Source organism: Linepithema humile, chromosome 1 (genome assembly GCF_040581485.1).
Source record: "Linepithema humile isolate Giens D197 chromosome 1, Lhum_UNIL_v1.0, whole genome shotgun sequence".
Lineage (NCBI taxonomy): Eukaryota > Metazoa > Arthropoda > Insecta > Hymenoptera > Formicidae > Linepithema > Linepithema humile.
Genome location: NC_090128.1, coordinates 21626351 through 21652547, shown reverse-complemented (window position 1 = coordinate 21652547; position 26197 = coordinate 21626351). Strand labels below are relative to the sequence as shown.

At 29.4% G+C, this 26197-nt stretch overlaps 3 protein-coding genes across 16 annotated transcripts in view; 2 read left to right on the top strand and 1 right to left on the bottom strand.

Annotated features, from left to right (window-relative positions):
* The window catches only part of LOC105670704 (short-chain dehydrogenase/reductase family 16C member 6-like), a 78204-nt gene extending 59060 nt beyond the window's left edge, over positions 1 to 19144 (bottom strand). The window contains exon 1 of one of the 3 annotated variants that reach the window (XM_067347676.1): positions 18304 to 19144. The gene's annotated coding sequence lies outside the window, so the exon portion shown is untranslated. Of the gene's footprint in view, positions 1 to 15593; positions 16171 to 18303 lie in introns of those variants that run through there. The other 2 variants (XM_067347677.1, XM_067347675.1) reach the window with 2 other exon arrangements.
* LOC136997207 (uncharacterized) lies at positions 1564 to 17859 on the top strand. Of its 11 annotated transcripts, XR_010888008.1 has the most exons (10): positions 1567 to 1688; positions 1775 to 1923; positions 5121 to 7483; positions 7980 to 8417; positions 9124 to 9264; positions 9348 to 11524; positions 11874 to 11971; positions 14059 to 14454; positions 16981 to 17140; positions 17333 to 17859. XR_010888008.1 is itself a non-coding variant. In XM_067347671.1 (7 exons), the coding sequence occupies exons 3-7, from the start codon at positions 9201 to 9203 to the stop codon at positions 17443 to 17445; spliced, it is 654 nt and encodes a 217-aa protein (XP_067203772.1). In that variant the 5' UTR covers positions 7255 to 7483; positions 7980 to 8417; positions 9124 to 9200; the 3' UTR covers positions 17446 to 17859. The 11 variants fall into 11 exon arrangements, 2 of the variants coding, with proteins under 2 accessions (XP_067203772.1, XP_067203773.1); XR_010888016.1 differs by lacking the exon at positions 5121 to 7483 and having other exon boundaries at positions 1564 to 1688; XR_010888010.1 differs by lacking the exon at positions 11874 to 11971.
* A 928-nt stretch (positions 19145 to 20072) lies between the features above and the next one.
* On the top strand, positions 20073 to 23642 carry Atg5 (autophagy protein 5). Of its 2 annotated transcripts, none has more exons than XM_067355968.1 (4): positions 20073 to 20354; positions 20539 to 20744; positions 20831 to 21173; positions 21282 to 23642. In XM_067355968.1, exons 1-3 carry the CDS (start codon positions 20199 to 20201, stop codon positions 21159 to 21161), a joined length of 693 nt encoding a protein of 230 aa, XP_067212069.1. In that variant the 5' UTR covers positions 20073 to 20198; the 3' UTR covers positions 21162 to 21173; positions 21282 to 23642. The 2 variants fall into 2 exon arrangements, with proteins under 2 accessions (XP_067212069.1, XP_012219018.1); XM_012363595.2 differs by having other exon boundaries at positions 20076 to 20354; positions 20831 to 21153; positions 21282 to 23053.
* The last annotated feature ends 2555 nt before the right edge of the window (positions 23643 to 26197 follow it).

The following is a 26197-nucleotide window of genomic DNA, read 5'->3' as shown; positions in this document are numbered from 1 at the left end:
TAAAGAATGTTTTGAAGATGTCCTGGGAACATCCATAAAATGTCCCCAGGACGTCTGTAATATGGCCCGAGGACATCTGTGGTATGACCCGAAGACGTCCATAATAATGTCTCAAAAGACATCCGTTCCCAGAGAATAATGTAATTCGTGCGAACTTACACATATTTATATTATATATACTATATTATATTATTAGTGTATTATACATATATATAATCATATATAATAAAAATATTTAATATATATATATACTTAATAAAAAGTTGAAAATAAATAATTTAATAATACAAAAAATTTTTAATATAATATTTTTAACATTTTAAAATAATCAATTAAAAATACAAAAATTGGATTGCTTAAAAATTGCTAATTTATTTTAATAAAAATTAAATACATAACAATAATAATCAATTATAAATGTCATAAATTTTATTTAAATAAATTGAAATTAATTATATAAAAATAAACTAAATTTAATTTAATTATATAAGAACTTCTATTTATGTTTTATTGAGGTTTAAAAATCAGCTATTTAAATATTATATATTTTATTTAAGAAAATTGAAGAAATAGAAATTATTTTTATAAAAATTAAATCGATTTTTAATTGGATTTATTAAAAATATGTCAATAAAAAATTAATTGTACGTTTTAAATCATGTAATGAAAATATAATCTAATTTATTCAAATAAATTAAAGTTTTGTAATTAGTAAATAATTAAATAAATTAAAATAATAACAAATTACATTGATTACATTATATTTTAAAAATAAACTGTACATTTTTAATTAAGTAATAAATATATCATATATTTTATTTAAATACATGAAAATTTATTGTATAAAAACATTTTTAGTAATAATTTATTAATATTTTACAATACTTTACAATTCATTCCGTAAAAATTAAATGCATTATACAAAAATGTTGAATTTATTAACAATTTGTTTTTTTTTAAATAAACAATCAAAAATTAATACATTTTAACAAATAGATGTAAGTAAAATTTATAATAATTAAATTAAATAAAATAAATAAAAATTCAGTTTTTTCAAAATTTTTTATTTTTTATAATCAAAATTAATTTTTGACTAATCATAATTTAATTTACATGCAATTACAAAATATATGTATATATGATTATTAAATATATTCATAAAATGAAAAAATATATACATATATATATATAATGTATAACGTGCAATATACATATTATTCAAAAGAATGTAAAATAAATGATAATTTTATCGGCAATTTTTATTTTAGCAAGTTAGTTTTTAATTATTTATTATTGAAAATTTATTAATTTTATTTTTTTCTACTCTATTATTGTTGGAAATAGATTTTTATCGGACCTGCGATTGAACAAATAGTTCCAATTATGAGAAGAAAACCAATAGTTGCAATTATGAGAAGAAAACTGGGATATTTGCAATAATAATTTCACACAAACAGATATACATACAAACTAATGTACTTCTGTCGTTATCTGAAAATTTGAATTCGTCATGGTCGCGCGGGTCGCGCGTAATATTCCGTCAGCCACTCACAACGAAGCGCTTGCTCGCCTTTCCCTCTCTGCATATACTGACTTGAGTGAAAATACCTTGTGTCGTGCAACGTGGTACAACGTGCAAGTGAGTTTTGAGATGACGAACGAAAACGTGAATTGCACGAGAACGAACAGTAAGTATTATGTGTACCTAGAGATAGGAGAGTGGAGAGAAAGCCAAGGTATACTGCGAAAAGGACTTATACTGACTATATTGCAGGACAATTGTCGCTGTCGATTTCTAACTCTAACCTAACCTCGAAGTCGCTGTTTTGGTGGATCGGCGCATCAATATACCGCAGGACGTTACCGCCGAAAGGCTAACTTCTTCGTGTCGGGATATGATATATTGTCGACTCAGAATTGGAGGTAAGTATATATTTAAATTAACTTTTATTATATGTTTTAATATTAGAGTTCATAGCAAAGAAATGGATCTGTGGTTTTAATTGTTTCGTGTCTTATTATGCATGCATTTTTATTTATTATCACATTAAAACAGTTTGCGATGGATCGGCTTATTTAATATTATGAATGCCATAATTTATAGTGTTGCCATTTTAATTCGTGTTTTCATTATTTTATATTGATATTCTTTGACTATATATATCGTTAGTTAATGTTGCAATGGTTTGCAGTGGATCAGATTAAATGCGAGTAATCGACAAAATGTAAGAACCATTTTAATGAAGAAGAAAGAAGAAAGATATCACTAATATAATATAAACGTGAATTGAAATTATAATTTATTCATATTACTCATGTTTAGTATCCGATCCACTTCAAGCCATTGCAACATTAACTAACAAGAAATAATAACTTTTAGAACTGTTAAAATGAGTTCTCGTATACTTTCGATATGTAAAATTGTGTATTTTTTTTAACCCTTAGTCCCGACTCATGGGTCGTTTTCGACCCAAGCGAAATTTTAAAGTGCTGTAGGTACCTCCATTTCTTAATAACAAACTATATAAAAAAATAATTTTTATCGAAATATTATGATTGGGACTTCAAATTAAAGGTTGAAAGAAGCTCCATGAATTTTTCCAGATTTTTTAAAGCGTTTTTACTGATCCAAATAACGCAAAGACGCAAACGACCCATGAGTCGGGATTAAAGGTGCCGAAAAGAACCGTCGGGACTAAGGGTTAAAATAATTATACATCGTATTATCGTATTCCCAAGTAATATACATATTCTCATAAGGAATGTTTATTTTGCTTTTCCAATTTTGTATTATAAAGTATTCTGTTGATTATACGTTTCAGCAAAGAATGATGCTTTTCTTCGCTGAAAGAGAAATATCTGAATATTTTAACTCAATATGTAGTGTGCAATATTTAATTATTATTTTGAATGTTTCTCGAACTAATCATTTATTTTTTCATTTAAAAAACAAATTGATAGTACTAAATACTTGATAGTACTATATGAGATATTAGATTGAATTTTTTTCCAGATTTTTTTGGGTTCTAGAAATTTTATATAATTGAAATTAAAAAATTATTTACTTATACTTCCCATCCGTAATTGTTTATGCTGCAATCGAAAGAAGCAAACACCTAATAAAGTGTCTTTTCGTGTACTTTTTCGTGCGTAAACGTATAGTTTTTTACCATTTTGAGCAAAAAATGTTTTACCTAGTAATTATTTAAAAAATCAATTAATTTAATTTTTTTCACGTACTCAACATTAAATATAAATACAAAAGAGTTTACGATATTTTTTAACTTTTTTAAGATAACAACTCTATTGACTTATGTAATAATTCCTTTCTATAATCAAACCTTAGATTAGGTTATATTACCATTTTTTTAAATATACTTTGTAATAGAAAAAACCTCCAAAAAAAAAATATTTTTTTAAAATAAAAATTCTCTAACTGCACTCACAAATTAATAAGGATTGAGTTTTCCTAAAACTGTTAATACGTTAACCCCTTCAACAATTCTTGAACAAAATTGACATCGATTCTCCTCTCTAATTATGCCTCAAATCATACACTCAAAAAAATATTTCGCTGATGTAGTTAGATTTCTAGATATCGCAACAAGAATGTATCGCTATTTTTCGTATCTGTGAAAACATTGTTTGTCACATATAGAATTTATAGCAGTAATGTTCTAGCAATAGCTTCTGAAAAATTTAGGTACCATTGCTAAATGTTATTCATTGCATGATCTAACACGTGATTGATCTTATATAGATAGGCGCTTTAGAGAAACTTTCTTTTTAAAGTTTACAAACAATACAGATATATATTCTGTTTCTGTCATCTAAACTGATTAAGTAATTACATATGCAATATCACAACAGTTGCTAATCATTTATCTGTTTTAGTTAATTTTTTACACCTAGAAAATTTTAGCTATTATTGCAAGATCATTTTTTTGAGTGTACCTGAAATTAAAATATCATTCCTGTTAATCAACGACTATCGTACATTTCTATTTCAACCACCAAAATTCAAATTTTCCTAACATGTACTCCTAAAACTAAGCTTTTCAAATTAATATAAATATTATTGGATCAATCGAAAAAAATGTCAGACTCGCTGTTAATATTTATGAAGAATCCTTTTATCCCTTATGCCTTATATCCTTGTAGTTTGACTCTACTTCTGGCACAAATTTGAAATGCGAGGACAATTATCACATTACATTGTTGTAGATATAGTAGTCAATAAGATACACTAATAATAAAAAAATAAGTGCATATTATTCATTCCATCCCAAGTTAATTTCACAACCATTCGCTTTTTTACTATCTGCAGGCGACATCTAGTAATAATTTTTAAATATTTATTAATAAATTTTGGTAATTGAATTTTTATGTCAATTTTTGAAATATGAAAGCCATAACAAAAAATTTTATTGTTTTCAGCTTTTGAAGTATTTTTCAGAATTTTGAAACATTTTATTTTTTTAAAGACATTTCTGATATTTTTATATTTCAAAATATTTTAATAAATTTTGAAATTTGAAAATATTTTGCAGATAATGTTAATCAAATTTGAATGTTTTTATTTGTTTTTTAAGTTTTTAATATTTTTTAATGTAATTGCAGTATGTTAAACAAAAATAAAGTTTTTTTAATGAATTTTTTAACTTTTGTAGCGCAAAATTCCGATTTTTTAAACTTTATACGTATATTAATATAAGATACATTTCAGAGAGAGATTTTTAAAACAAATTTCTGAGTATTGTATACATTTTCCCAATTTTAAAGGATATTCGAAATAACTAACTTTTATTGTCATTATAAATGCAATTATTAATTAAATTGGATTTAATTATTTTGTAAAAGTAAGTAATTCTTAAGTTTTATTTAATTACATATTAAAAAGGTAATTAAAAATTATAGAAATTTTATTTACTTTTACAAAAGTAATTAATAATTAATAAGTAGTTAAAAAATGGTTAAGTTTTGTGTGATTTTATATTAGGTCTGCAGCAAGCTTGCTTTTGTAAACCGCTTTCTATTGTCATATAAGCGAATGGCATGGGTGCATGCAATAATGACGTAACCAATATCGGTACATACCGACAATGGCATTTTCTTTGCAGCTTTCAAGACTACAAATCATGTTAAAGCAAAAACGAAAGCAGTACAGTCGGAAATATTGGCGAAGACTGGCACAAAGTGCCGTGCAGGATTCAGAAAATCATCTGCAGGCTCATGCAAACGACGAAATACCACTGCCAGATAATCGTGATAATTGCGATAGTTCTTTTTCTGAGGAAAACGATGAAAGAGCAGACTTTTTGCCAGAAAGTGCTCAAGAAGAAATTATCTACGAAGTCTTACAAAATGAGGAAGTCATCCCAGAAGCCTTGCAAGAAGAAATATGCAGAGAAGAATTTATATCATCTGATGAATACAACAGTGATCATTCATCAGAATCAGAAGATGAAAATACTGGTGTAAACATCAATCGATTACGACTAAATTTGGTGAAGTGGACCCATAATTATAATATATGTAGATCCGCAGTTACCGATCTATTGAAAAATGTATTAAAAGTAGAAGATGCCATGAAATTTCTTCCTGCAGATGCTCGAACCCTTTTAAAAACACCGAGAAAGGCAGACACCATTCCAATGGCACATGGACTATATGTTCATTTTGGTATTCAGGAAGGTTTAGATCACATTATTCAATCAAGCGGCACTGTTACGTGTATACCTCCAGAGATTCAATTATCTTTTAATATAGACGGTTTACCCCTTACAAAAAGTTCTAAAAGCCAATTATGGCCAATTCTGGGAAGTATTAGAAATTTTGAAAACAAATCGCCCTTCATTATTGGAGCTTTTCATGGACGTAATAAATCTCCAGATGCTGAGATTTTTTTGAAATACTTTATCGAGGAAGCTGAGAGCCTTAAAGAGACTGGTTATACCTGGAATGGCATTAACAGAAAATTTATTATTGACTGTTTTATCTGCGATGCTCCTGCAAGAGCATATATCTGCTGCATAAAATATCACGGAGGATACTATGCATGTGCTAAATGCGAAACTAAAGGAAAATACGTTGGAAAAGTAGTGTATCCAGAAAAAGATGCTCCCCTGCGAACGGCAGAATCATTTGCAACACAATCTCAACCAGGACATCATAATGGAATAAGCCCTTTGCTGAGACTCGAGATCGATATGGTGTCACAAGTACCATATGATTATATGCATTTAGTATTATTAGGTCATGTCAAAAAAGGACTGAAAATAATGACTGGAAAGTTGCATCCTATGAAATTGGGTGTACAACAGGTTTCCGATATTTCTCAACGACAGCTTAATCTACAACGATATATTCCACTTGAATTTGCCCGTAAACCACGAGCTTTAGACGAACTTGATCGGATGAAAGCAACGGAATTTAGGCAATATTTGTTTTATAGTGGACTTGTTGTGTTGCGCAAGATAGTAAGATCGAGTGTATATAATCATTTTATAAAACTTTCTGTGGCTATGCGCCTTCTTGCAACACCTGGTATTGATTTTGAGCAAAATAGATATGCGAAAAATTTACTAGAAGAATATTTCATTGAATATCTTCAATTATATAGTGAAGAAAATGCAACGTATAACACACATGGAATGTTACATTTAGCAGACGATGCGTTACGATGGGGATCACTGGATGAATTTTCTGCGTTCACTTTCGAAAATTACTTACAATCTATAAAGAAATTGATCAAGGGTAACGATAAACCCCTTGAGCAACTGAGTAACCGGGTGTACGAAATGAGAAATAATTACTCTGTTAAACTTTTTAATGAAGCCATCAGCACATATAGACTGGGAAGAGAATGTTATAATGGAAATTTGATAAGCGGATGTACCTCTCCAATGTATAAAGATATACAATTCAATAATTTTAAAATCACAACGAAGAAACCAAACAATTACTGCATCATGTACGACGAATGTATTGTAATCGTAGAAAATATTTGTCATTATAATAATTCCGTGGCAATTATTGGTAGAGTGTTAAAGAACGGAAAACCGTTTTTTCATTCACCAGCACTGTCAACATGCTTTGGCATTGTTCAATTTTCCGAGGAATATGGCACCTTGCAAGCATTTCCAATTAATAACATTAAAAATAAAGCCGTCGTACTTCCGATTTTTGATACATTATTTAACGAATCTAATAACCACAAAAATGTTGTTTTGTTTCCACTCATTCATGGTAACTGTTAACTTTCGACATCTTAGCCTGTATGAATCCAGGATGTCTGCCAAATATTGCATCGTGGATTTTATTGAAGAAAATGCTGTGGAAGTCGTTCCTGAATTCTGGATTTGTGACGAATACTGTTCATGGCCGCCACGCGATACTATTTTTCCTACAAAATATGTAAAAAATAGGGCGGTGCCGAATGACAATTGGCCAACCTTCAAATGCAAGATCCTTAGTACTTTTGGTATGTAGTACTCGAGTATGCACACACACGATGCACGCACGCACGTATACACCTGCGCGCATACAAGATAAGATGCGTCGAAAATATTAATTTTCAAAAATTTCTACTATTATTAATATTAAATTGATCATATTGTCAGGGTTGACGTATTTACCTCAAAAACTGTAATTTTTTAAGTTTTATACTTTGTATATTACAACGGGTTAAAATAGCGGATCATAATATATAAAATAAAATAAAATAAATTAAATAAGGGATTAAAATTCCAATTTTCGGTTGGTGTAAAGAAATTTGATAATTTTTTTTCATAACTTCCTTATTTTATATATGTAATATGTATATTTTTATTTTATGAAAAGACAGATCACAAGTTTTTAGTGGATTACTAATTCCGGGAGACGGTGTGTGTGTGTGTGTGTGTGTGTGTGCGCGCGCGCGCACGCGCGCGCGTGCGTTTACACACACAATATATATAATACACTCTTGTTTTTTTCAGATGAATATAAAACAGCTCGTCGAAATTTAGGAAAAGCTGAAATAACTTCAGACTTTGCTAGTGAGGCAGAGGTTGTTAGTAAACGAATCCATAAACCTAATAAAAAATATACTAGCTCATCTGATTCAAGCAAAGACAACGATAGATTTAAAAAAAGCAGCGTTCGAATTTCAAAAAGTAACAAAAAACGAAGTAAAAAGGAGTGCATCTCGAAGTCTATTGAAGTTAGTTCAAATTCAACGGACAGCGAAGCAAATGAGACATCTCATTTAATGGCGAAAGATGTTGGCAGTTCCCAGTTGCAAGTGCCAAATAGTCTGCATCAAAAATCAAAGAAGATTTTACAAAAAGTTAGTCATTCATATTCAACAAAAAGTACCGCTGGACTTTCTCAGCGATCGCTGCATGACCATAGCGGTGATAATAAATCTACGAAAGGTAATCTTTTGTTATTATTTCGTATTGGTAGTTCGGTTACACATGAAGTCTTTAACCCTTAACTGCATATTCTTAAAAAATCAGCGTAATGTACATCTAAGGGTCTTTTGGATTCTAAACTTCTCTTCCCTTTATTTTCAACAAATCTTGATAGATTTTTACTTTTTTTCCATTTCAAACACTGAACTGTCTAGAATTAATATCCGTGCATGAAAAAAAATTTTCATAATATAAGGATCCAAACATGTTACAAATTTAGAAAAAACTTACAAATTCAATTTTCGATAGGGTCTGTGGAATCTTTTAATGTAATTGAGCGTTAATAATTTCTGCAAAAATCGCAATTTTCGAATTTTAGGTAATTGCTTTCCTGCACAATCTGTAAATCGAAGTAGTTATTTTGTTATATTTTAAAAATATTAAAAATTTATACAATAAAAAGTGTAAATGTGTGTATTATATTTATTATTTAACATTATTTAAAATGTTAGTCAAACTAAATAAATATTATGTCAGATTAAAGTTCATTAGATAAAGAAGCAATTCATTAAAAGTCAGGAGATAAAATGAGACATAATTTCGCATTTCTTGTGTTTGAAATGTGAATATCCGAAATTTATCACTTGACCATTACTTGCGTCTCTTTTGATGCAGAATCTGCTATTAATATCATTAATATCATCAATATAATATTATAATTTTTTAGCTACTTCACGTGAAATTACATGTGGATCACAGCGCACTTCGAAAGATGCACCGTAGGAGAAATTAAGAAATTGGCTGATGAGATTAGGTGAACGATTTCAACAAAATTCCGAGAAAAAAAAACAATATATTGGAATATCAGGTATTATCTTATTGTCGCAACTAACAATTATAAATATTGTTGATAATTTCGGAAATTAATATAGTTTCAAATGTCTTGAACAGAATTCGAGAAACATGTTGTAAGAGATTTAACAATGATAAAATTTGACTTGCGTACAATTGTGGATATGATCAGCCAATTAACCCAGAACTTATCTACTGATGCGCCTAAAGAAATCATTCATCCTATTAAAGAAAAAGACGAACAACCGGAGGATAATGTGTTACCAGCGTTTCTGTTGAAGAATTGGGAACAATTCTGCGAAATGGAAAATTTGCTTCACACAAATACCGTCGCTAGTAGACAACTTGTAAGTCTTCTATTAAGAGGATGCTGAAGTGACGGGCGAACTCCGACGCGAAAGCGCCATCATTTCGATGGTACTAAAAATGAAATGACATTATCGGCGCAGCCTACGGACCTATGCCGCGTAGGTCCGTGTGTACGCATTTGTTTGTAGTGGTGACTCACTACACTGACGTGTGGTCTGTGTACGTGTGTCATCGGAAGTTTGTAAACAAACGATGCTTGCGCTTGTTTCCTCGACTGAAATTTCGTCGCAAAGCTGCAATATAATGTCCGAGAAAACATAAGCGTATACAAGGTGTCAAATAAATACAAACTAAATATAACAAAATAATAAATAAAAAATATACATATAATACTATATATATCATTGAAGAAAAATGTCATATACTTTTCTTACTTTTATCCTTATGTAGTAAATACTAAATAACTAATTAATCAATTAATTAATATATACATATACACATATATTCAATAAATAGTTATCTTTATTTTGTATTTTATATGATAATGACTGAAATAATGAAAGTATATATTATTTCAGTTATATAAAATACAAAATAAAGATAACTATATTCAATATGTATATGTATGTATTCAATAATTAATTAACTTATTTATTTATTTTGTATTTATTACATAAGAATAAAAATAGGAAAAGCATGTAACATATTTTTCCAATTAGATATATAGTATTATACATACATTTTTCAAATAAAATATTTTATCATATCTAACTTATATCTATTAGACACCTTGTATAAGTCTATTTTGTCTCGTATGTACATCATTCAGCCATACGATAGAATTTCAATTGCGAGAAAAAAGGTTAAATGACCTTATAAATTATCTGATAAAATATAAACAGACCACACGTGCAGTAAATTGCTAACTAAAATAAATACGTATTTCTTCAAATCTGTCAGCTGACGTTAGATCGCCTATGACAATATTTTTTAAAATCTGCCAATTCACGAATAAATTGTCTTTAGCTCTCTTTTTTCTAAACTGTCAGCTGACGTTAGATCGTCTGTGACAATATTTATTTAAAATTGTCAGCTCACGATAGATCGCCTCTGACAATATTTCTTACAATTTGCCAGTTCACGAATAAATCGTTTTTAGCTCTCTTTTTTCTAAACTGTCAGCTAACGTTAGATCGCCTCTGACTATATTTATTAAAAATTGTCAGCTCACGATAGATCGCCTCTGACAATATTTCTTACAATTTGCCAGTTCACGAATAAATCGCCTTTAGCTCTCGTTCTTCTAAACTGTCAGCTGACGTTAGATCGCCTCTGACTATATTTATTTAAAATTGTCAGCTCACGAAAGATCGCCTCTGGCTTGTCTTATTCTATATTGCCAGTCCACGACAAAGCCGCCTCTGGCTTGAAGACAAGAATAAGAATTTTCTTCTAATGCCAGTCCACGAGAAAACCGCCTCTGGCTTGTCTTATTTAGGGTTGCCAGAGTGTCTCTTTTAAAGAGAACATGTCCTCTTTTTTTGTCCTGATCTTTTTGTTCACTCTCTTTTTTTTATTCTGATCTTTTTTGTCCTCTTTTTTTCTTTAGTTACTTTTTGTCTAATTTTTTTTTATATTGCAACTTGCAACGTCCTGGTAATTAGATTTGTGACATAAACGGGTATTAATAACAGATAACAGGTAACACTAATAAGTGCTCTTAATGTTAATGGAAATCAACCTTTATAGAAACAAAATTTTACGCCATCTACTAATAGATAAGGTTAAACTTTTCTAACACGGCTACGCGGCGCAAGGCGCAAACGCACAAACGTTCACAATTCACAGTAACAGCCAACTGATATCAGCAGTCAGCAGTCAACAGTGTCAACACGAAATAAATTACAAAAAGATTTTTCTTTACTTTTGTCAACAAGTATTTTTTCGTGTTTATTTCTTATTAGCAGGTAATTATAAAATAGGCAGTAGGCAGTAAAAATTATTTTATTTATTAAAAATTAGCTATTGAGTGAAAGTGAGGTTAAAACACCAAATCTTATCGTATAAAACTTCAAAATAAAATCAAAATTGTTAGATGTCAGAATTTTTTGATCACTAATTGTGATTTAATTTGTCAATATAAAGGCATAATCTCAAAAATAAATATGTTTTAATTCCAACAAAAGTATTCAATGTTCAAATGCATTTTTAATTCTTAATTTGCAATTTTATTTCTGTAATTTTTTAAATTAGAGGTTCTAAAATTAATTGTTATCTTCTCTTATTAAATAGTATATTTTAATTTTTTTTTTACAGTTATGAGTAAAAGAAAATGCACATTTTCTTCTGAATTGAAAGCAAAATATACATGTTTTGAAGGTGTTGATGATTCTAAATACGATGCTTTCTGTTCGGTATGTAAGATTAGAGTTTCTGTTGGAAATAAAGGAAAATATGATTTACAACAACATATTGAATCAAAGAAACATCAGTTATATATCCGATCCATGGAAACATCAAGCAAATTAGATTCTTTCGTCTCCAAAAATAAAAAATTGGATGAGAAAGTAGCGGCTGTTGAAGCAACCTTAGGATTCCATATTTTAAAGCATCACATGAGCTTCAACTCATCAAACTGTACAACAGATTTATTGAAACATATGTTCGAAGACTCTGAAACTGCTAAACATCTATCATCTGCTAAAACAAAAACAGCAATGATTGGAAAAAAAGTTATTGCTCTCTATTGCATTAGTAAAATTATTGAATCTATATCTAATATTCCTTTTATATCAATATCTACAGATGCAAGTAACCATAATTCAGAAAAAATGTTTCCGATTTTGATACAGTATTTTACCATTAATGAAGGAATTTGCTCAAAATTGATTAATTTGGAAACTTTATCTAATGAAAAAGCACAAACAATTTGTGATTTATTAATAAAAACTTTAAAGAAATGGAATTTGGTTGATAAATGCATTGCATTTTCAGCAGATAACTGCAATACAAATTTTGGTGGAGTGCGCAGAGCTGGGACAGAAAATGTATATAGCTTATTAAACCGGGAAATGCAAAAAAATTTGATTGGTATTGGCTGTCCAGTACATATAATACACAATGCTGCAAAAAAAGGCTTGGACACAATAAGTATTGATGTCCAATCAATAATTATGAAAATATACAATCATTTTTCGGTATATACTGTACGAACAGAAGGATTGAAGGAATTTTGTGAAAATGTAAACATTGAATACAGGCAGTTGTTATATCATAGTCCAACGCGTTGGTTATCATTGTTTCCTGGTTTAAATCGCGTTTTGCAAATGTATCCCGCCTTAAAGTCCTATTTTTTATCTAACAATAGTTGTCCAAAAATTCTGCAAAACTTTTTTGAATCAAATTTAAGCGAGGCTTCTTTGTGGTTCGCTCACTCAATTATGTATAATTTTCATGAAAAAGCAAAAGAGTTAGAAACAGAAAAAAATTCTATTATAGAAACTATAAATATTTTAAAATATTTAATTACTATGCTTGAACAACGAATTGAACAGTCTTTCCTTCCAATAAAAGTTTCAAGTATTCTGCAAACTATGTCAAAACATGGTTCTGACTTCCAAGTTACTAATTTTAAGAACGAAACAATTTGTTGCTATAAAACAATGTTAGAGTATATCATTTCCTGGTCTTGTCAATTTCATGACTTGAATGTTTTTGAATGGATATCCCTTACTAATGTACCTGAATGGCAACAAGTTGCCAACGCAATAATATATATTAATTCAAAAATAGAAAGTTATATTTATATTGATGATGTAAAATGCTTCGATCAATATTGTAACTTAAAACTGTATATTGAAAAGAATATTCATAGCGATGAATTTGAAAAAATGTCACTAAATTTAAAATGGATTACATACTTCAAACAATCAAATAATTTAGAATTTTATTCTGAAATATTGAAAATTTGTCAGTATTATTTTGCAATACCAGGACATAATGGAAATGTAGAAAGATTATTTTCGATGATTGGAGCACAATGGACAAAGGAGAGAAATCGTCTCAATATATGTAGAAAGTATTAAATCAATATTGTCAGTCACTTACAATTATAAAAATGTAACATGCAAACAATTTCATAACGAAATAAAAAATGATAGTAAATTGCTATCACAAGTTCTTAGTTCAAAGAAATATGAAACTGATTATGAGACTGAGGAAACTTTACTGTGATTTTTTTTTTAAATTATATGATTACTATTATTAGCTATTAGTATTAAATTTAAGTTAAAATTAAGTTATTTTGTTTTTCATTTATAATTTATAAATGTTTTATTTTATTTTTTATTTGAAAAAGTGAATAATATTTTAATAAAAATGTTCTTTTTCAAACAAATTATACTTTTATTTACGTAATAAATATAAACTACTGTTGATAAGTGCAAATAAATGGATATTTGCATATTTTCATACATGTCCTCTTTTTGTCCTCTTTTTTTAGGGGAAAAAGTTCTCTTTATATACTTTTAACTTCTGGCAACCCTAGTCTTATTCTATATTGCCAGTCCACGAGAAAACCGCCTCTGGCTTGTCTTATTCTATATTGCCAGTCCACGAGGAAACCGCCTCTGGCTTGAAGACAAAAATAAGAATTTTCTAATGCCAGTCCACGGGAAAACCGCCTCTGGCTTGTCTTATTCTATATTGCCAGTCCACGAGAAAACCGCCTCTGGCTTGTCTTATTCTATATTGCCAGTCCACGAGGAAACCGCCTCTGGCTTGAAGACAAGAATAAAAGTTTTCTAATGCCAGTCCACGAGAAAACCGCCTCTGGCTTGTTTTATTATATATTGCCAGTCCACGAGGAAACCGCCTCTGGCTTGTCTTATTCTTTATTGTAAGATACTTTTATTACGTCATATGCTTTATGTATATATATATAATGTATATTATATGCTCCACATTATCTATATTTATATCAAAATATTTTTCTAAGAAATTGACATCATTTTGTATACTCTTTTTACAATGAATGTATATGATATATGCCATATTTTTTATTTCTAAAGCATGAAATATAAAGATATTTTTATTTTTTTGTGTCTATTATTTGTAAAAAAATTTTGATAAAAGAAACAACATTAATTTTGCGACTTGCAATAATCTGTTTCATTATATGCTTTTTTTAAATACTTACAATTAGCCTTATTTTATGTGATTAACTTGGTATTTAAAATACGTATCAAAATCGAAAATGTATTTCTATTACAGTAGAAACGAAACATTCTTGTCTTACAACAGAGAGAAATGGCAAAATATAATATTGTCTAAAGTACAGTCCAATAAAAACTGTTAAAATTGAACATTTTATAAAACCACTGTGATTCATGAAAAATCAGAATTATTATTTCAAAAATATAGATATATTTCGACTGTGTGTTTTAAACTGCACTACACATTCAAAATTCACAGAATAAATTTATTTCTGCAAAGTTGTGTATAATGTCAGTGGAAAAGTGATTTATTTGTTATTACATATACATGATATTTTACCATTCCTCTCTGGTGTAAGACTACAATGTTTTTTTTCTACTGAACTAGAAATTAATTTTATATTTTGATGTGTATTTTAGATACCAAGGAAAACGCATAAAATAAGGCTAGTTGTAAGTATTTAAAAGAAGTATATATTGAAACAGATAATTGCAAGTCACAAAATTAATGTTTTTTTTATCAAGATTTTTTTACAAATGATACATACAAGAAACTAAAAATACCTTTATATTTCATGCTTTATAAATAAGTTATATGACATATACATTTATTATAAAAATATATACAATATACAAAATGATATTAACTTTTTACATAGATACTTTGATGTGAATATACATAATATGGAGCACATAATATACATAATATATACACATAAAGCACATGAATAAAAGTATTTTGTAGAAATTAGAATATGAATGTATGTAATTAAATAATATAAATGTTTGCAAAAATGTTGCAAAATTTATGTATAATACATACATTTTTTTATTCTTCAGAGTGCCTTCAACCCATTTTTTTCAGCCGGGTTTCGTAGCACATAACACAAACACACACACGCGCACAACTAACACACACATAACTAACCTAAAAGATTCTGTATATGACAGATAGCACTGAGAACTGTATAGCGCCTCTATCCCAAAATCTCGGAACTAATCTATAGCTCTTTTTTACCTTATTCTTTCTATATTGCACACATGCTTTACATAAATCTGGAAAAGGGTGGCGTTTTGAAAATAAGTCTCTAAGCTCTATTTTTTTGGTTTTCCATTATTGTTTCATACGCTCTTCTTCGGCACATGGTCTTGTTTTGCAGATTGAAGCAGTATAATTTTGATATAAAAGATATAATTCTTTGAGGTGACATTGTCGGTAAATTTTCAAAAATTTTTTTTATTTTTTGGTTTAAATTTGACCAACTGCCGAAAGATTAGCATATGTACTTTATTTACACCAAAGAATTTGTAATTCTATTAAAGCAATAAAAAACGCCACCCTTTTTAGAAAATTGAAGTTTCGGTCGGTAACAGTATGACTTCAGCATCCTCTTAATATTAGTAAGTTTTATTATTGCAAAACATAACCCTGTGTTCAAAAAGATTTTAAAAAATGATACGTTTCCGAAACAAATAAACAAAAAAATAATTACTTTTGCGGAATAATTAATTATGTTTTTTAATTCTGCGCAAAAATTGATTTGACTCTGTTAAAATTAAATAAATTATTATATTTATCAATAAATTAAAGTTTTAATTACATAAAAAATTAACTTTTATTATAAATTACACTAACAAGATTGTTAAATATAAAATTAAATTAATTATAATATTAATAAACTAATTTTTTACTTGGAGAAAAATTTAATTACAAAATTTTTTATATAAAATTATAAGAGAATGAATTATCTTTACATTTCTAAAATTATATTTATTGTAAAAAGTAATAAACAAAGGCCAGAATAGCCATGGACTGAAACGTGTTTAATTAAGATTTTTTCTCGTGTAACAAATTGCTAAATATGTACATACATAAATTGCGAAATATAAATATAAATATTAATTACGAAATATAAATATAATATACATTCTTTGCAGCTTCTAGTGTACAATTATATTTTATTATTTAATTATAGGTAAAACTTGATTTGTTTAAAATTTGTTAAAAAAATAATTTGCATCTCTTTTGTAGAAAATTCCTCCATGTTTGGTAGAATTTTATATTTTATTTGCTCTCGTTATCTCATCTGGTCTATGTGAGGCAGGTTCAAGCAGACTATTAATATAATTGATTTTTTTAAATCTATAATATATGTACGAAAGCGCTAAAAATCGATCTTTTACTTGATTTTTGTTTATTTTTATATAAGGAAAAAATGCTGCTTATGCGAGGTGGTAAAGATGCTGCTGATTGTACACGACGAATGCTTTTGCATGTATTTGCTCCCGAATTAGCAGTCAGAGTTTCATGGTTGGGGCGGAAAAATAACGAACGGCTAGAAGGAACGATTTTCGTTCGTGCATTATTTGGTAAATATCTTTATAGTTCCATTTACGTGCTACCGTCATGAAACTGGATTTATTATTTTTACATTAAAAAAGTCCTTCCAAAAAAAAGAGAACCTCTTATTTACGCATAAGAAATTATTTTAACGTGCAATATTATTATGCCCGGGTACATAATTGTACGTAATTGTAATATAGTCACTATTCCTTTTACAGAGGCTGTGAAACACCGATACAAAAAGATCGACGATCGGGCGATCGAAACAGCAATAATTGATTGGTTCCGGCGAGCGACAGATCGCCTAAAAAAACAGGAGAAGAATGTGTAATGCGTTTCATAATAAAAAATTTAAATTCTATTTAAGTTCGCGGAGCGAAAATTATCGTTTGACTGAATCGTCTCTTCACGATTGTTTCAATCCATTGTGATTTGCGCTTGCTCCGTGAAAGGTTTAGCCGCTACCATCTGTGAGCACTTCTCTTTTTGGTCAATAATCGATATCATTGCGACCACACACGTTTTACGTTGAAATGTATACGTAGTGAATACAACAGGTGCTTTATAAGTTTTACTTGCTTGAAGAGAATATTTGATTAGCAACCACTTAATTTCCTTATTATTGCAAAGAGTCTGCGAAGAGATGTTATTAAAACAAACCAAAATTTTGTTTAAAGTTTACAGGTGTGTTGTAAAAAATTTTATTGTGTTTCAATTAAAATAAAAAAAGTATTTTATAGTTTAATTGCATTGGTGTCCGTTATTTATACTTGCATGCATTTAAGTACAAGTATATACCCATACTTAAACAACATATTTTCGTAGTACGGCATTAGTGCATCGTTGCAACGTAACATAATGGATTTCTTACGGACGTTTTTTTTTGAAAAAGGATTTATGTCAGTAAAAATAGTATAAAATGTAAACAAATATGCGCGTTTTAATTTTGTTTTTGTCATTATTATAAAATATTTGTTTACTTTTAATTACACTATTTTTACTGACATGAAAATATATTTTACTAAATAAAATACAACAATAACGTACTAAGGACGTATAGAAGACGTAGTAATGTCACGATAATGACGTACTAACGACGTACCAACGACATACGACGGCGTCCTAAAGATGTACAAAGGATGTACTAAGGACGTACAGAGGACGTTTAAGGGCGGTACATTGTACGTACAAATGACATCTACTGAACGTTCTCGGAACATGTCTGGTACGTCATCTGGACGTCCGTACATGTCGAGTGGGACGTCCTATAGACATCCATCGAACGTCGAATTGTTGTATGGGTTGTAGTCTACTCCATCCGCTGCAGATTCTGCCATGGTATTTTCATTGCATCAGCTCTAAGAGAAGAATGGATGAATGGATGAATTCCTGGAACTCCACTAGCACTTTGTTACACTCGCGCACTTCACTTTCAAAACAATGTCGAAAATCACATCATAAATTGTGATATACGAAACGCAAACGTGAGATATATATAAAACTCATTTCGTATCACGTCGCGTCCACGCACATATTCGTAGCACAGAATATCACAACATACAGCGGTCGACATTACGCGCACTCAGAGCGAAACTATTTCGACGATCGAAATCAACAGATACGGACACGTACGCGACAATGTTTTACTCGACAAAAATTCCGACAAACTGATTTTTCAATATACATGGCGCTAATGAACATGGCGCTTTGATTGTTTTAAGCAAACATAGTGGTCATTTTCGCATGCCTATGGCATGAAAATTTGTACTTACTGAACTACAGCAATTTAAATTCGCTTTCCCGCGTCAGCGGTTGGTGAAATACTGGCAGTCGCAATAAGTCACGTACGCGGTAATACATTCTGACAATCACCCGTCGCTTTAATCGACACTCCCGACAAAAACTCGCACTTATTACGCACTTTGAAAGTTTAAATCACGGTTAACCGCGATTAATCGCGGTTAATCACGGAGCATTCACATTCGTGTTTCGAGTTAACGAACCGTGACAGACTGTCAATAGATTGTATAGTGACCGAAAGATGACGTATACAGCGCTGAATGTTCCTATTTATCGGAACAGTGAGTGCCATCACTCGTCATCGGAATGTATCAAAAGGAACTATTCGATTGACATGTACTTTGAGTAAACAATGTAAAAGATGACTGTTTTGGCGATCACGCAGTTTGTCAAGCAAAAATCACAGATTTATATCACAAATTCGCAAATGCCGCAAATACAAAATATACATATAATTATATTATCTTAATCATTTGACAGTCAACACTACATAAACACAGAGCGAGCGAGATGAATGACGACTATCTTAGCAATCACAGAAGTACAAAACTGAATATTCAATACGTTACGTCTAATAAAAAGTACATTGCACTACGATGTTCTTAAGCGTAGTGATTATTTTGCGTGTTTGCGGTATCAAAATCGATCCATACTCACTCGAAATATAACCTATTTCAATCGATGATTTAATAATCGACGAAACGTCTTTAATTGTAAATATTGGTACATAATATTCACGATATATACATTCTGGCAATCTACCGTCACTTTAATCGATATTCTCAACACAAACTCGCACTTATTTTGTTTAGTCCGAATAAAATACATGCAAAATAATCGCAAAGTGCATTCTACATACGAATAGATGCGCTTGACAATTCATAATAACTGAGACGGTAAGATTCCTTTTTATCTTACCGACAATTGATAATATATCACTAAGAAGGAGTTGGCGCTGGGAATAAAAGTAATTACGAAAGGAGCAATTAAAGAACAATTTTTTGGTGTATATTTCAACATAATTATTTTTATTTCCAGCACCAAGTCCTTATTGGTACATATAATGCTGTTTTCACATTTATCGTTAGATGATATTAGCAGAATTTTAAAAACGTGATATTTGTCACTAGATGGCGACATTATCTTCAAGTTTCGAGAGAGAGAGAGAGAAAGAGAGTGAACATTTTCATTTACTGCTGTTATAGATTTGTATAGATTGTAGCTGTAAAAACGGAGTTCTAGCTAGCAAATGTGTACAGTAAAAGCGTTCAAAATTTGAGTACAATGGCAAACGATCGAGAAGTACTTCGAGAAATATGGGATGGAAAAATTCCAGTTTGTTTTACTCTTGATTCTGAAGAAACCTGTGAATTACAAGCACCGGATCCATTATATCTAATGTTACCCAGGTTAAGTTACTTTCCACTGTGTACAGAAAAGGTAAAGAACTTTCGCAATACAATTTATTAGAAACTTATAATTTGCATATTACATTATTATATACGAATAAACTAAATTAAATAAGTTAATACAAAATATTTTATATTTTTGCTTTTGACTAATTAAATCAGTTAAACTTATAAAATTTTATTTTAATATTGTTGTTTCTGTCTATATTACATAGGTGCGGAAGCATTTCATACGGCATATACAAAGTGATACTAAACAAGAGCACGAGATGTGGCTAGAATTTAATGGAATTCCATTAAAGTGGCATTATCCGATCGGTGTATTATTGGATATTTATTTTAACGATATTCAATTACCTTGGAATATTGTTGTCCACTTTGATAAGTTTCCAGAAAATGTTTTAATGCATTGTCAAAATAAGTACGTAATACGTTTTATTCAATACTAGCACAGGCTGCTTATTTATCCAATATGTGGATAATAAAAATCTTATTTATGAATTTTAGAGAAATTGTAGAAGCACACTTCCTTTCTTGCATAAAAGAAGCTGATGTTCTGAAGCACAGAGGCCAAATTGTTTCTAGTATGCAGAAAAAGGATCACACACAGTTGTGGAATGGTATTATGAACGATAAGTTTGATCAGTTTTGGTCTGTAAATGGTAGACTTATGGAAACTAACACTGAAGAAGGATTCAAGTATATACCTTTTCGATGTTATACAAGTGAAGATAAATACATACAGAAACTCGTAAAGCCAATGAACGAAGAAGGCCAAAGAAAAACATTGAAACAATTGTTAAATGAAGTGTTTCCAGATCAAGAAAATAGTACGTAATGTTATTTATATGTATGTATGTATATTATGTATATTATGTTAATTTTTTTCTACAAATCATATGTATATACATATTTTTACTTATTTAGGAACATTAAAACTGATTAATTAATTTTACAGTTGCAGTACGCACTCATGGCATTGTACCACCGTTAGAGACACCACTTCAATGGATGTCAGAGCATTTAAGTTATCCAGATAATTTTCTGCATCTAATCATGATCATGTCGTAACACTTATTGAAGAACAGATTATTTAATGATACACATGACGAACACATCATTAAATGATAAAATGTAAACATTTCTGCAATTATTGCAGAATATTATGTACACTATTTATATATTACTTTATTGCTTATATATAATGGTAAATTTATTTTACATACATAATATAAGAATATGTAAGTACTCAACATTTTTAAATATTCTAAAAATGATCTGAAAATGAATATTTGAATTAAATTCGACTTGAACTTTCTGAGTACCCGCTCATTCTTAGTAAGTGAAATTTATTATGCTTGTTTCTGTTATATAAAATATTTTAAAAGAATTAAAATCTTGATGTTAATACAAATAACTAAATTTATTGAACAAATGGTTATAATATTTTCTACTCATTAATTTATTATACATTTTTCATCTGGCTTATGATGTGCTCTTGACATCTGTGAAGATGAATGAGTATTCTGTGTAATCGCAGAACCTGCAGGCTTACGTATAATAACAGGATGATTTCCATTATTACTATATTCTATTGTCCTGCGGCTATTTCCAAAACTCAGGTAACTGATGACTTCTTTCTTTCTATTTTGTTGCTCCTGTAATGTAAAAATTTTTTATTTAGAAATTCATCAATAAAATTCAATTAGTTTGGTTTTTCTTACTTTAAATATGATCATTGCAGTATCTTGATATCTCTTATAAATTTCTTCCCTGCTCAAGATAATGGTCACTTCTGGAGATTTATAATGTGCAGTCATTTCTATATTTTATATAATTTTATTAGCACATTTAACATATATTTCTTCCAGGATGTTACATTTCCTTTACATCTATAATCATAAATTCGACTTAGCAACAGATTCAAATCCAACATTTATATGTTGAGATATTTTTATCTCTAAATATATAGATAATTATAATAAAATAAAAAAGAGATAAACTGGAATAACTAATTTTTGTGTTTGACAGCGACATAAGAGCAATAACAATTTGAAAACAAGAATTAAGAGATAGAAAAAGAAAATATTATATCTTGCTGAAATAAAAATATACACTATATAAGCCTTTCACAACAGTGATTTTTTTTTATGTTACGGATATTACAATTTTTTGAGACTTCTGTTTCTTTTTCTTTCTTTGTTACACGACATCCAAACTACGTACATCAAAGAGATAAAAACTCGAATGTCTACTGTATAATTATCGCAAAAATGAACATCTTTTCTGCTCGAATGTCATGTATCTAAAGCTTTCTCAGACGGAATTACAACTCAAATCGTAATACCTTTAATAATACCTTTTTTCATTATTCTCTATTTATTAACTTATGCTATCAAATTTTAATTATTATAGTTCATTATGACTAACGTAATCACAATGATATAATTTCTGACCTCATGAAAACAATATTATACATATTAACGAATTACGATACAATTGCAAGTTTATTTGTATTATGTAATTAATTTACAAGAACTTTTGTATAAATACGAACATTTTTTTCATATAGCAGTAAATAATGATAGCATGTGTTTAAATTAGTGTTCCAAAATATCAGATAATCACTTCAGAGAATAACTTCTGAGTCCTAGTTTAAATCTAGTATCCGAAAATGAAATATCATTTCTGTTCTGTACAAGCCGTCAATAAAAGAACATCACTCGTCAAGTTTTATCTTTAATCTATAATCGAACGAGGGAGAATGTATACTCTATGTGGGACATAGAAACCTCGACCGTAGGGTACAGCGATAATGAAAATTCATGAATAATAATAGTATTTGATAAATAGCGTGTTATTTACTAAGATCGCTGCTTTGGCATATTATTTCGCAGGAATATGTCGATTTCTTATTTCACGACATACTTCCCCTATGTTGCCTTACTAATCTTACCGCGAAGAGTGTCTTATGAATAAAAGCAACGACTTGCACGAAGCATGCTGATAGAATAATCGCTGAAACTTTAGATCTTTATTTATTTACTGATAGTTTGCCTGTTCCACAAACAGAATCAGTTACGTCGCTCAAGCGTTGGATCAAAGCCAGAGTCTTTTCCCGTACACTTTTGTACTTCCGACCAGAGAATAGATCAAAGCTATTCTCCGAGAAAAAAATAAGTATTTAATGCTACTCAATTAATTATTGTATTCTTAACACTTTTCGAAACACACATCGAATCACTTTAGTCAGCTTTGAATTAAATATTATCTCCGAATAAACTGTTGTCGCAAAAAATAATAAAGATCGATATCGTCACGATTGATCTACTTCTTCATAATATTGTACGATCAAAATGTTGCATTCCGTTGCAGTCATCGCACGAAGTTTTGTTTTATCATACAACTGCACCCTTCCCGATTGTATTGCACCAGCCGATGACATTTATTGGCGTTGATTGATGCATTGCAACAGTCATGCTTCGATTCAAGGTCTACTTAGCGTGCACGGTGGCCTTAATAAAAACAGCTAATGTTGTTATTATTACGATTTAACAGCGAGGCTTTGGACGATTACTTAACAATTTACATTCCTGTTTGAGGGATGCATCATTTTCTTCATTAAGTAACATTTTATGTTGTTCATAAATAATATACAATATATATATATATTTATAAATAAAATTTAAAAGACGACGTTGCATTTGTGTGTACATATAAAAATACTTTTGCACTTCAAACCGAAGAACGGATTAAGAGTTCTTTATAAAGTATAATATTATATATGTTCTACTTCATTGTGAATACGAAAATTTAAAATCATTATTTGTCATAAACTTATATTAATATCAATTGTCTCACTGCTGTTAAAGTAGCGAACCAGTACTATACGAGGTAACATAGCTCACGCTAGCTACGCGATGCTAAGAATTTGTATTTGATATACTAACAATATAACTACAGGTATGCATATTTTATTTATTTCACATAAATGGGAACACAGGTGCAAATAGAAATTAAAATTGAATTTTGCCTTCTATCCTGTCTTCAATCACTGCACGAGATAACGAGTGTTCAATTTTCTCAGGTCATTAACATCAACTCACTTACATTGCATTGGGACACGAAACATAAGTATGGATAAACTAAATATATATAAAATGCATTTTATTCACATAATAAACAGCAACAATAAATCATATATTTACATAGCAGAAAATTGTGTTCTACATCAATATTCGTGAATTAATGATTGAAAATCCTGCACTTGAGATAGTTACACAAACTATATTTTATTACTCCACTATATTTATATCATAAATTTAAAAAAATAAAATCAATATCTTTTATATTTGTAGAAGCAAAAAAATCCACTCTGTATCTCAGATATTTATTTTCTACATAAATAATGTAGTACAGATTCCAAAGTGCAGAATTTACAACAAACATAAGCAATCGCACAGAGAACATTTGCTACAAGCCTTACACATTGATATGTGTCTATGTATACGTGTTGTGCTTCTGCATTACGTGATTCAAGTGGTGATGCATGCCTAGAGAGTCCAACGCATACGACTGCGGTTGCACGAGCTGCCAATCGGACGCGATAACGGAAACAATGCATCGGTGCAAGCTATCGCTACGCGGAGACAGGCGATGTGCGTGAGCCTCTATGACTTGGCTCACGCTTATCTCCATCGCGCCTTTAATCCATGCGGAGGGGCAAGCCAAAGCAAGATATCGGAGTTTCTTCGGGAATGCAGTCTGCAACTCATGTCTCGTGTACGTTATATGCGAAATTACGTAAATTGTTAATTGCAAGAGGAGTAAAATTCCATTTTAGCATCTTACCTAAGGACCAATTTTGCTCTAGCTTTTTCTCTATTATTAAGCACTGTTATAGTATTTAATGCAGAATAATTTTTTTTAATTTTAAAAAAATAATTTTTACAAGATACTTTTTAGCATTGCTCTTTAGCAGTCAATAAAAAAATATTACACATAGATTAAAAATTCACGAGACAAATATAATTTAATTAAAAAGATTCACAATTTTGGTATTGATATCGTCATTTTGGTAGACATATAGTTAACTTTATGTTATGATAAAAACAATTTCAAAAGTAAAAAGTTAAAATAGTAATAAGATTTAGAATATTACAAATTTTTCAACTCCATATTTGTTCTATAAACAAAAATGCTTAATGTGACTAAAGAATAAAACTTTCCTCTTTCATATTGTGTTGCGCATAACTGCTGAAATACTCTTAACCGGAAGATAAGTACTTGTATGGTTTATAGACTCGCATGAGAGACTTCGTGAATCATATCAGTAGAAGAAAGAATTATTGCGTCAAATGTGTTAATACGCTTTCTTCGATGAAACCATATCTTCTTTAGATATAACAAATATATGATTTTTCAGAATCTTAAGAAAAATATAGATCAATTCCTTAGTACATTTTACTAAGAATATATAATTATTTAACTTTAATAAATTTATAAATTTAACAATTAATAACTCTTACCAAATTCAAAAAAATAAAAAATTTTTAACAATATTTTCTATTATTAATTGTTGTTATTATTTGTAGATTTATTTACAAAATAATAATAAAACAATTAATAATAAAACAATTAATTTAATTTACTTTTTCAGATGAACTTTGCAGCCAGTGAACATATTTTCTTCCGCGAAAATTGTATTTTGACTACTTCAAATTAATACTTGAATTATCAAAACAATAATATTGTTTCAGGTCACATCTGCAATTGATAGCATTTTTTAGCAACTTCGTCATTGACGACAAATGACGACTGCGTAAACAATCTTAGAAAATAAATTACATGGACAGGGACAGTGACAACAAGTAC